Here is a 12,602-nt window from a genome sequence, read left to right as displayed (position 1 = left end):
GGTGGTGCATGCCTTTAATTCCAGTACTTGGGAGGCAGAGGCAGGTGGATCTTTGAGAGATTGAGGCCAGCCTGGTATACACAGTGACTTCCAGGCCAGCTGGGGACTATAGGAAGACCACTGGCATCCTCATGCACACGTATGTATGTGTGCAGGAATGCATATGTGCACATGATCACATGAACATGTGTATACACCACATATACATACACACATAAATAAAGCAGAAGGAGAAGAGGTTCAAGGTCAGGGTGAAAAGGGTTGAGGAGGAATCAGTAAGAGAGACTAGAAGTAAATGAGAGGCAGGAGAGGACCAGGCACGGATGGTATCTCAGAGGAGTCTGGGGCCATCTGGGGACTGATATGGGTCCTTGAACTTTCCGGAGTGTTGATGGCCCTTTCCCAACCTCTCACACAGCTGTTGGTAGAACTCCTTTCCCCTCACACCACACAGAACAGACATCCAAACTCTTTATTGGCTCTTTGCAGGCAGTCGCTCGCTCGTTCTCTTCCCTGCTGCATTTTCTAATTCCCAGCTTCCCACCAGGGCCAAGTGGGACTGTCTTTGACTCCTTCCTTCTGGTGGGTTTCGAGGTTGCCGCGGGGGCTTGTCACTCCTTTGATTCTGTAATATCTTTCTCCAAGTGTGTGATGCACTCCACCTGATTCAGATCACCAGGGCCCAGGGAAAAGCTGGAGCTGCTGTTGGAACCGCTAAGGAGGAGTAACTCTGCAGGCAACAGAGATTAACATGAGTCTGGCTGCCAGCTGTACCTGGGCTCTGGGTCCAGCTCACTCCCTGCTCACCTTTGGTAACATTGACCTTGTTGGCTGCCAAGATGTCCGCCTGAATGCTATCTATTTTAGCGTACAAGATTTCAGCGTTGTCCTAAGGATGCAAAAAGGGGAGCCCAGCTGGGGGCCAGAGCAGTGTGCTCTTGCAGTTGGGCTTGAAGGGAAGGGTACTTTAAGCAGGGCTGCTCTCAGGGAACCCTGAGGGCAGGGAGGGAGGGGACTAGAAGACAGCAGAGAGAGGACCCCGAGCCAGGTGGCTAGGCTCATGCTGTGCATAGGGGCCATCATTCTATCCTGGTCAAATGCTGTGGCTGGTGGGAGGCAGGGTACTTACAAGGAAGAGCTGGTAGAGTTCTTCCCCCATGGACTTTCTGACATGTTCCTCCACCAATGGGAACGTCTGCACAAAGAACTGCAAGCCGGAGGGTGGGAGGGACAGCATGATGGTGGGCGTCCATTGACTTCACTGTCCATGCCCTGCAACCTGCCATATGCCCACCCCAGCCCACATACCTGCAGTGTGAGGCTGGCCAGCCTCTGGCTATTGCTGTGGTCGGTGTTGCCCATGGCAGTCATCAGGCTGTGCACCACACGAAAGTGCAACAGCTCCTCTGCGAGACCCAAGCTGCTGCGGGCCAGGATCCTTGGGAGGCAGGATTAGACAAACAAATGTGGGGATATGGGAGGGAAAAGGCACCTCTCACCCTAGAGTCTGATTAAAGTTTCTCTCCAGCTGAGAAACAAAAATTTCAGCACACATTAGCAGCATTTGCTGTGAAGGCTGCCCACACAGAGATACAATTTGATATTTAAAATAGCAGTGAACCTGGCTTAAAGCTGACTATACCACCTTGCTAGGGCCTCATTCCTCTTCTCAGACATTCTCTGGGAATCCTAAACAAGACTATCAGCTTTGCAGTAAACACATCCTATTTTCTCAAATCCCTGTGGTCTAGACTTTGGCCTTATCAACTGTAATCCTATCAGGTGCCCCTCAGAAACCATCTTATCTCATTTAGAGCCTTTAGCAACCTTTTCCAGATAGTAACTTCAAAACCACCAAACTCCTACATGACTATAGTTAAAAAAACAGCCCAGAACTCTACTTTATACCTGCTAGTCCTGAAATTCTTTGCTGAGCAGAAGCCACAAATCCCTGTTTGACCTGGGTGGAAGTCCCTAAAAGATTGGGGAGCTCCTAGGCCTGAGGGGGACAGTGGGGAGCTGTGCCTCTGTTCTCCTTGTTGCTGACACTCAGAGCGGGGAACTGGGCTCCAGCAGATGCTGGGGACCCTCTCCAGGTGCCCCACACAGGGGCCTTCGGGGAATGCCAGGTTTGGCTTCCTGCAACCACCCAACACCCCAGCTGGCTCACCCAAGGGTTTTGGCAGCTGCAGCCTGCTGCAGGAACACTGGCAGGTGTGCGGTGAGCTGGGGAACTGTGGAGTCTGAGGAAGCAAGGGGCTGTCAGCCCGGAAGCCCCTTCCCTCCGCTGGGGGAAGTCCCACCCCAAAGGTCATACCCGTGAAGATCTTGGCCTGCAGTTTGGAGGTTTCCTTGATCGAAGGGATAAGCAGTGCCACGAGACCCTTGAGCAGCGGCAAGCGCACATCGCAGTGGACCAGGTCCTTTATCAACTCGATGGCTGGGAGGGACAGAGGTGCTGGAGAGGCCCCAGGCAGAGTCCCTCAAACCTCATAACTGCCTTTTACACTGCCCTGGTGCCTTCTGCTCAGCGCTGTGTAAGGCCTGCAGAGGATGCGGAGAGGCCACCTCTCTCTCCTGCCCTTCAGGAGCCTACCCAGCAACAGCCTGGACATCAGAGCTGGAGATTTCAGCCCCACAGAAATGGGTGGTCTTCAGCTTGGAGAAATCCAGGTTTGGTGGAGAAAGGAAGGGCTGGCTAGTCAGGCTTTTTTTTTTTTTAATTCTTGGGGATCAAACCCAGGGCCTTCCATATTCTAGGCCAGTGCCTTACCACTTAGCTACATCCCCAGGCCTGGGCTGGGTCTTTTGTGTTTTGAAACCCCAGTCTTACATTACCGTCCTGAGATTGATTCCAGAACCCATGTCAAAGTTGAAGGAGAGAACTGACTTTACAAAATTGTCCTCAGGCCTCCACACATGTGTCATGGCATGCCCCACCCCACATCATACACACACACATACATACATAATAATAATAATAAAGAAATTTAAAAAATAATGGACTGGGAAGATAGCTCAGTCAGTAAAATGCTTGCCATGCATACATGAGGACCTGATCCCCAGCACCGTAAATTCTCAGCACCTGTTGTTCCCAGTGTCTGTGTAAAAAGTGGAGCATGGTGGTAAACACATGTCATCCCAGTGCTGGGGAGGCAGAGACAGATCCATGAGCTCCATGGCCAGCCAGCCTAGGCTAACTGGCAAGCCCCACATCCCAGTGAGACCCTGACTCAAAATTGAAGGGACCAGTAGGGGGTCAGGACTGTACAAAAGCCAGAGACCAGTTTCCAGAGACGTAGGAGGAAGCCAGGAGAGTACAGGGCCTGGGGAGGAAGAGCAGATGGAAGACACCGAGTACTCATGGAGGTGGGGGGCATCAGGGGGTTTGAGGGTTTGAAGGTTTGAGAGTTCCTGTCCAGTGGAGCTAAGAAGCAGCTCTGTGAAACCCATGTTCCTCCAAATATATATATGTATGTGTTCACTGGGGTGTGTGCACATGGGTGTACATGGGTGTGTGTGCATGTGAAGGTAGAAGTTGATGCTGGGTGTTCTCCTCAATTGCTCTCCACCTTAATTAAAAAAAAATTATTTCTTATGTGTATGAGTATTGCCTGTATGTATGTATTGCCTGCATGTATGCAGGTGCACCCATGTTGTGCAATGCCTGGGGAGATCAGAAGAGGGTATCAGATTTCCTCGGAACTGGAGTTATGGACAGTTGTTAGCTGCCATGTGGGTGCTGGGAGTCAAACCCAGGTCCTCTGTAAGAGGAGCCAGTGCTCTTTTTTAAATATTATTTTTATTTTATCTATATGCGTATATTGCCTGCATGTAGGCAAGTGCACCCATGTCATGCAATGCCTTTGGAGGACAGAAGAGGCTGTCAGATCCCTTGGAACTGGAGTTAGGACAATTGTTAGCTGCCATGTGGGTGCTGGGATTTGAACCCAGGTCTTCTGCAAGAACAACCAGTGTTCTCTCCAGCCCAAGCCAGTGCTCTTAAAAAAAAAAAATTATGTGTATGTATTGCCTGCATGTATGTCAGTGCACCTGTGTCCTGCAGTGCCCTCAGAGGACAGAAGAGGTAATCAGATCCCCTGGAACTGGAGTTACGGACGGTTGTTAGCTGCCATGTGGGTTCTGGGGTTCCAACCTGGGTTTTCTGCAAGAACAGTCAGTGTTCTTAACCACTGAGACTCTCTCCAGTCCCATTTTTTTTTTTTTTTTTTGAGACAGGGTCTTTCATTGAATCTGGAATTCACTGATTTGGCTGGGCTAGTTAGCCAGTAGGATTATGGATCTGCCTTTCTTCACCTCTCCAGCCCAGCACTTGGATTATAGATTAAAATTGCACCATGGAAACTTAGTTCAAGAGGATAGAGTTATCCCTCAAATCCAAAGGCTAACTATAGAGTTCACAGTCTGAAGCTGAGTGAGATGGCACACATTGTAATCTCTCTTTTTTTTTTTTTTTGTCTTTTTGAGACAGGGTCTCCCTGTAGCTCCAGCTGAACTGGAATTCACTATATAGACCAGGCTGGCCCTGAACTCACAGAGATCCATCTGCCCCTGCCACCCGAGTGCTGGGATTAAAGGCGTGAGCTACCATGTCTGGCTCACACATTGTAATCTTACCGCTAGGGAGGTAGAGAATTATCTTCTGATACATAATGAGTTTGAGGCCAGCCTGGGCTATCTAAGACCCTATCTCAAAACAAAAACAAAAACAAAACAAATCAGGACCCAGGTGTAGTGGTGCATGCCTTTAGTCTCAGCACTTGGGAGGCAGAGAGCTCTATGCGTTCAAGGCCAGCCTGGTCTACATAGTGAGTTCCAGGCCAGCTAGAACCAAAAGATAAAAATAAAATAATAAGAAAGAAAGAAAGAAAGAAAGAAAGAAAGAAAGAAAGAAAGAAAGGAAGGAAGGAAGGAAGGAAGGAAGGAAGGAAGAGGAAGGAAGGAAGGAAGGAAGGAAGAAAGAAAGAAAGAAAGAAAGAAAGAAAGAAAGAAAGAAAGAAAAGAAAGAAAGAAAAAGAAAAAGAAAGAGAGAGAAAGCCAGGCATAATGGCACATGCCTGTAATCCCAGCACTCGGGAGGCAGAGGCAGGCAGATGTCTGGTTGAAGCCAGCCTGGTGTTCATAGTGAGATGGGGCTACAGGGAGACCCTGTCTCAAAAAACCCAAAAACAAACAAACAAACAAAAAACACCAAACCAAACCAAAGAAAAATCCTATAAGCACCAGAATCTCCCATATCCACCTGCTGATCCTTGTTCGAATAGATGAAGAAATCAAGAGCAAGTGCTTGCTTAGGGGACCAGTGAGCAGGAGACAGTGCTGTAGCAGCGGGAGTAATGTTCCTTTGACAGAAAGACCTTAGAAATGGCCTAGCATCCTGGAACCTATGTGTGGGAAAGTAAAATACCCCACCCCAGATATATAGCATGCTTAAAGTTAGTTATTAGAAAAATCGCATGCCTCTATAGATAGGAATGGATTGGAAAGGCTACCCTTTTGTAAAAAGATATTTATTGCTGGGCATGGTGGTGCATGGCTGTAATCCTAGCACTTGGGAGGCAGAGGCAGGCAGATCTCTGTGAGTTCCAGGCCACCTGGGACTACAGGGAGACCCTGTCTCAAAAAGACCAAAATTAGAGATATTTATCAAGGAAATCTATATTAATGTAAACAGCCAATGGATGTAAACAGGTTTTTCTATTGATATCTTCTCCCTCTTCTTTTTGCCTAGGGAAGCTCTTTAACAAAATTTATTAGGCCAGGTGTAGTAGTGCATGCCTTTGATCCCAGCACTCAGGAGGCAGAGGCATGCGGATCTCTGTGAATTTTAGTCCAGCTTGGTTTATATAATGAGTACCAGGCCAGCCAGGGGAGACCCTGTCTCAAGACAAAAAAAACCAAAATCCTTTATTTTTATTTTATGTGTATGACTGTTTTTCCTATACTTATGTAGGTGCATCCATACATGCAATGCCCAACAAAGCCAGAAAAGGGTGTTGGATCCCCTGGAACTGGAGTTATAGTCAGTTGTTATGGGAGCTGGGAACCTAATCTGGGTCCTCTGTCAGACCAGTCAGTGCTTGAACATCACAGGTGGCTCTTGCTTTGGGGACTTTATCTACATAACCAGAACATTCTTACAGTGAGCCTTCTCCCTTCTGCCTTCCATAACCAGCTATCATTTCCTGTCCCCCAGAATTGCAAGCCTCTACACCACTGTTTAGCTCTATATAAAGCTCAGCTTATTCAGCCTCTTTTTTGAACCTCACACTATAGGCATGGTGTTTGTGTTTAGACAAGTAATAAAATTTGCTTTTTCTGTTAAAAATTAGATCATTTTATAGACCAAAGTGACCAAGATGTAGAGGGAAAAAAATAAATGAAAAACTTGCCTACACAGCATCCATTTCCAAGGTGCTCAAAATACTGCTGAGCATCGTTCTGTGGGAATGCTTTGCCCCCAGAGCCTTGGAAAACAAGGGCGCCACTGTTCTTTGCATTTCCAGACAAAACTGCCACCTTCTGGCCTTACTAGAGAACTGCGCTTCTACACAACTTTTTGCTTTCTTTTCCAGCAGATTATATTTGGTATGCTGCGTTGTTGCTAGTAAGAAACCTGAACCAGGCTGCTTCCTGAAAAGATATGTGCTCTTTATGATCCTGTGCATTCCACTACCTTTTAAACCACATCCTGTTCAAAGACCAATGTTGAAACATTAATAGTAGATTTTTAATTAATTAATTAATTAATTAAAGACAAGGTCTTCACTATTTAGCCTTGGTTGTCCTGGAACTTGCTGTATAGATCAGGCTGGACTTGAACTTGTAGCAGTCTGCCTGCTGCAGCCTCTCTTGGCTGAGATTTTAGGTATGCACCACCATGCCTGGCTAGAAATACTTTTATTTGGGGGAGCTAGAGAGATGGCTCTGTGGTTAAGCACACTTGCTGCTCCTACAGAGGACCCGGGTTTAGTTTCCAACACCCACATGGAGACTCAGCTGTCTATAACTCCACCTCCAGAGGATCTGCTCCAGGGGATCTGATGCCTTCCTCTGCTTTCCCTGGGCATCAGGCATGCATGTGGTGCACACATATACATGCAGGCAAACACACACATTAAAAAAAAAAAAAACAAAAAAACAAAAAAAAACTTTAAAAAATACCTTTACAGGGCTGAAGAGATAGTTCAGTGGGTAAGAGCACTGGCTGTTCTTGTAGAAGACCTGGGTTTAATTCCCAGCACCCACATGGCAGCTAACAACTGTCCATAAGTCCAGTTCCAGGATGTTTGACACCTTCTTCTGATCTCTCGGTTATTGCAAACATGGGTGCACTTACCAACATGCAGGCATTACATTCGTATACATAAAATAAAAATATACATAAAATATTTTTTAAAACCTCTTTTTATGGGGCTGGAAAGATGACACAGTGGTAAAGAGCACTGGATGCTCTTGCAAATGACCCAGATTCAGTTCCCAACACCCACATGGTGGCTAACACCATCGGTAACTCCAGTTCCAGGGGATCCAACACCCTCTTCTGACCTCTGTGGGGACTGCATAACATGGGTGCACTTACATACATGCAGGCACAATACCCATACACATAAAATATGTAAATAAATAGAATAAAATATTTTAAAAATAAAAGATTTAAAATAGCTGCTGACCATTGGTATTTCTTTTTTTTTTTGAAAACCTATTTGTTGGTTGGTAGGCTTTTTTGTTTGCTTGTTTGTTTTGTGACAGATCTTCCTGTAGTCCCAACTAGCCTGGAACTTGCTACGTAGACCAGGCTGACCTTGATCTCACAGACATCCCCCTGCCTCTGCCTCCCAAGTGATGGGATTAAAGCCTTGTGCCACCATACCCAGATTGTTGATTGGTCATTTTATTTCCTTGGTATTTGATTTCTACAGTTCCTTATAAATTCTGGATATTAGCCTTTTGTCAGATGTATAACTGATAGATTTTCTCCCATTCTGTGATCTGAAAGTGCGGTCTGCTGACAGTTTCCTTTGCTCTGCAGAAACTTTATTTTGATTTTATGTGTTTGAGTGTTTTGCCTACATGTATATAAGTGCACCTGCACATGCAATACCTAAGGTGGAACTGGAGTTATGGAAGATTGTTAGCTGCCATGTGGATGCTAGGAATCGAACCCAGGTCTTCTGCAAGAGCATCCAATAATCTTAACTACTGAACTATCTCTCCATCCCTGTGCAGAAACCTTTAAATTTCATGTAGTTCATCTGTTGATACTTCGGGCTAGTTCCTGTGATATTTAAGTTCTGTTCAGAAAGTTCTTGGCTACCCCAATGTCTTAAAGAGTATTCTGACTGTTTTCATCTAGAAGTTTCAGCATTTCAGTTTTTTGTTGTTGTTGTTGTTGGTTTTTTTTTTTTGTTGTTGTTGTTGTTTTTTGTCTTTTTGAGGCAAGGTCTCCCTGTAGCCCCAGCTGGCCTGGAACTTACTATGTAGATCAGGCTGGCCTCAAACTCACAAAGATCTGTCTGCTTCTGCCTCCCAAGTGCTGGGATTGAAGGCATGGGCCACCATACTATAGTACTTAGAATCAAGAATAAGAAAGTATAATTTTGGGAGGTTTGAATCCTTGTACCCACATGGTGGCTAGCAACTGTCTATTAATCCAGTTCCAAGGGATCCAATGGCCTCTTCTGACCTCTATGACATTGCATGACACAGGTGCACTTACATCCAGGCAATATACTTATACACATAAATATAAAAAAATAAAGTATTGTTTTTTAAATTGTAGCTTAAAGACGCTAATTTATCAAAGCTCACAGTATGAATACAAAGGCCTCTAAACTTCAGAGTCCAGAGCCTTCCAATGATCTGCTCTATTCAACTATTCTTCCTTGTTTTTTGAGACAGTCTCACTCTGTAACCCAATCTGGCCTCAGCCTCAAGTGCTGGGAGAACATAGCCCCAGCTGGCCTGGAACTCACTATGTAGACCAGGTGGCCTTGAACTCTCAGAAATCTGCCTGCTTCTACCTCTGCCTCCTAAGTACAGGGGTTACACCCAGCTTAGAAAGGGTAATTTTTAAAAAGGCACACATATGAGTTCACACACACACACACACACACACACACACACACCACTTAATGTAAGTCCTTTGAATGCTTTCTCAAGATATAACACATTTTCAATGCACATGTGCTTCCATGAGGAACTGTTACTTTCCTGGGAAATCTGAATTTAAACTGTTTTTCATTGTTTAAATATTTCTGTGTGCTGTAGTAAAGTAAACTTAGCTTACTTTAAAAGTCCTCTGACCTCTACACGTGTGCTGTGACATACTCCCACCTCACATAAAATAAATAAAATGTAATAAAATTTTAACTTTTAATTTATTTTAATTTTTCATTTTCTCTTTTTGAGACAGGGTCTCCCTGTAGCCCCAGCTGGCCTCAATCTCACAGAGATTCATCTGCCTCTGCTGTGATTTAAGGTATGTGCCACCACACTTGGCCATAATAAAATTTTTTAAAAAGTGAAAAGATGTAGCTGGAGAGTATGACTCAGCAGTTAAGAGCACTGGCTGCATTTGCAGAGGACCTGGGTTCGATTCCCAGGGAGAACCCACATGGGGGTTAACAACAGTCTGTAATGGCTGTTCCAGGGAAATTTGACACCTTGTTCTGACCTCCATGGGCACTGCATGACACAGGTGCACTTCCATACATGCGAGCAATATACTCATACACCAAAGTTAAAATAATAAAATATTGAAGAAAGGACAACCTATAGAATGAAAGAAATCATATATCTGAAAACTTAATAAGGGCCTGCTATCCAGTATACATAAAACTCTTATACTTTAGTAACATAAAGGCAAACAACCCAACTAAATTATTTTTTATGTGCCTGAGTGTTTAACCTGCATCTATGTAAGTGCACCTATGCATGCAATGCTTGCAGAGGCCAGAAGAGGGCATCAGATTTCCCCCTGGATCTAGACTTATGGACAGTTGTTAACTGCCATGTGGATGCTGGGAACCACACTTAGGTCCTTTGGAAGAGCAGTCAGAGCTCTTAACCCCTGAGCCATCTCTTCAGTCCCAAACAACCTAATTTAAAAATCACATTTACTTATTTTGTGTATGTACGTGGGCATGTACTTGCCATGGCCAGGCATGTGTAGGTCAGAAAACAACTTGTGAGAGGCAGTTCTCTCCTTCCACCACATGAGTCCTGGGCTCAAACTGGATCATCAGGCTTAGTGGCAGGTGATTTAACCACTGATCCATCTCACTGGCCCAAGCAATCCAATTTATAAAAAGCAGAAAAAAGAACTTGAACAGACAAAGGAGAAAGCAGGGGCTGGTCATGCAGCTCCATTTGCAAAGTGCTTCCCTGGCATGCCTGATGATCCATCCCCAGTATTTTCATTAACACTGCTGTTGTACCTTGGCATTCATGGGCCGTACCTTCAACTTCATCATCAGAAACATGATCACTTTATTAGCAAGTCAAGTGAATTCTAGGTTCTTGGCCGATTAGAGAAGATTGTTATTCTCCAGATGACCATTTTACAAATTCATAAACAGTCCTGTTTTATTATAAATGTATTTCCTGTTCATATTTCTTAGTTTTTCATCAGTTTTGTTTTTCCTAAGACAAGGTCACATTATGCAGCTTGGGCTGAATGCACCATCCTCCTGCCTCAGCCTCTGCAGTGCCAGGACACTTAAGCATCACCATGCCCAGTTTGGTAATTGTCATTAGATAGGATGGTTTGCAAATTTGTCTACCAAGATTTAAATTTTTATTTATTACTAGTATGTATGTGTACTTTATCATTGTGTGTTTGGGGGGGGGCATGCACCATGGCATGTGTATGGAGGTCAGAAGACAATTTTGTGGAGTCAGTTCTTGCCTTCCACCTTTACAGGTTGTCAGACTTGGCGGCAAGCATCTTTACCTGATGAGTTATCTCCCAGGCCCTGCTGAGTTTTTAGCATGTTTTCTTTAAAAAATGAACCTGCAAGAAGAGACTGCTGTACAGCATCATCTTATGAAAGGTCATGGAATTTAAAAGGATTTAGTACTAGGATCCACATTTGAGGGAGAACATACATCGTTTGTTTTTCTGAGTCTGTGTTACTTCACTTAGTATAACAGTTTCTAGATCTTCTGCATGAAATAACTACCATCATCATGACTTTAGCTGTGCCTGATCACTAAACATCCTCACAAATTAGGCTTGTTGACAGTTGTGCTCATTCATTAAAGGAGGGCCAAGCAAGGTCACTGGACCCTCACCAGAATATCTAGCCACTCTTCCCAGCCAACTATATTAATTTGGCCCTAATCACACATGGTCTCCTGGATTTGGGGAGGGCTAAAGAATACAATCTGAGGAAGGCTGGGTAAAGGCTTTCCAGTGTGCATAACCTCAGGTCATACATACACCTCAGCAACCCCTCAGTTATCTCAGTAAGCTCAATAAATTCATTGGTTCCCCAATAAAACTTTAATCAAACATTGGCTTGACACTAGAACCTTAAAAGAGAATAAGCATTGCTTAGCATCCCCAGGAAAAGAATTCTAACAACAAATGGAAAATTTATTTGTTAATGCTATTATGTCTCATAATTATTTTTAAAAGAAGAACATGAGAATGTAAAAGATATTAAAAGGCTTTGGGAATGGAGATATTTTCCAAAATAGACAGAAAAAAATGAGAAAGCCTAAGAAGGGATGAAGGTCTGTATAGGTTTGTTATGATATATAAAGGATGAGACAAAAATAATATACACATAATCTTCAAAGTTCTATGGTCATAGTTTATTTAGTCAACTAGTTTAAGGAACAAAATATCTATCTAGTCAAGGTTTATCTGAGAACATTTGATTTTTTAGCCAAGCTTTATCTACATAGTACATGGTAATTAAAAGTACCAGACTGGTTGAACTAACCTTATTGGATGTTTAACAGCAATACTTTGAGGCCTACACTAATGTGGTCAGAGGGACTTAGAGGACAGTTTTTGCCCCTTGCCCTCCAAGGTCAACTAAGTTCCAGAGGACTATGGAACATCTCTCAAAACGTCCTGTAACTGAGGGCATGGAGACCTCTACAAGATGGATGTGAACCAGTGTCCAGTCTACAAAGAGGAGGGTCAACTGAGAAGAAACATGTCATCCATGCTTCTAAGCAAAGCCAGACATGGTTGAGCAGGACCTTTGACTTATCTTCACATACATGGAGCTGGTAAACGAATGGATCCAGGGGCTCCTCCCAAGCCCATGTGACCCCTGAGGAACAGATCCTCAAATGACCTTATGTGTAAAAATAAATTGATTTATTTGGGCCAATTTTATGGTCTTAAACTCCCAAAAGGAAAGTATAACCAAAGAGTAAAGTCATCAGTATATTTCTTTAAGAGTTCAAGGGACTACACTTCCCAGACATTAGGCTTAAGTTCATATAAAAAGTTAATTAGACAATTATTTCTCATGGATGATTTTGTTCCTACCAGAAAGTGCTGCTCAGATGTAAGACTTCAAATCTTGGTCTCCAATACTGTAGTGCCCACCTGTAGCTAA

The 12,602-nt window shown here is 44.1% G+C and overlaps 1 protein-coding gene across 1 annotated transcript in view; it reads right to left on the bottom strand.

Moving 5' to 3' along the window:
- Positions 1 to 486: 486 nt before the first annotated feature.
- The window catches only part of Armh1 (armadillo like helical domain containing 1), a 39,254-nt gene continuing 27,138 nt past the window's right edge, over positions 487 to 12,602 (bottom strand). The window contains exons 6-11 of the mRNA XM_008845416.1: positions 2,318 to 2,440; positions 2,171 to 2,243; positions 1,309 to 1,438; positions 1,130 to 1,207; positions 808 to 889; positions 487 to 730 (exon numbers count right to left, since the gene is read on the bottom strand). Coding sequence (XP_008843638.1) covers positions 612 to 730; positions 808 to 889; positions 1,130 to 1,207; positions 1,309 to 1,438; positions 2,171 to 2,243; positions 2,318 to 2,440 — 605 coding nt within the window. The 3' untranslated portion in view covers positions 487 to 611. The remainder of the gene's footprint in view (positions 731 to 807; positions 890 to 1,129; positions 1,208 to 1,308; positions 1,439 to 2,170; positions 2,244 to 2,317; positions 2,441 to 12,602) is intronic.

The sequence above is a fragment of the Nannospalax galili genome, unplaced genomic scaffold, assembly GCF_000622305.1.
Source record: "Nannospalax galili isolate Female #2095 unplaced genomic scaffold, S.galili_v1.0 scaffold1402, whole genome shotgun sequence".
Classification (NCBI taxonomy): Eukaryota; Metazoa; Chordata; class Mammalia; order Rodentia; family Spalacidae; genus Nannospalax; species Nannospalax galili.
Note: the sequence above shows the minus strand (reverse complement) of the source record. Positions and strands in the feature narration are given on the sequence as shown.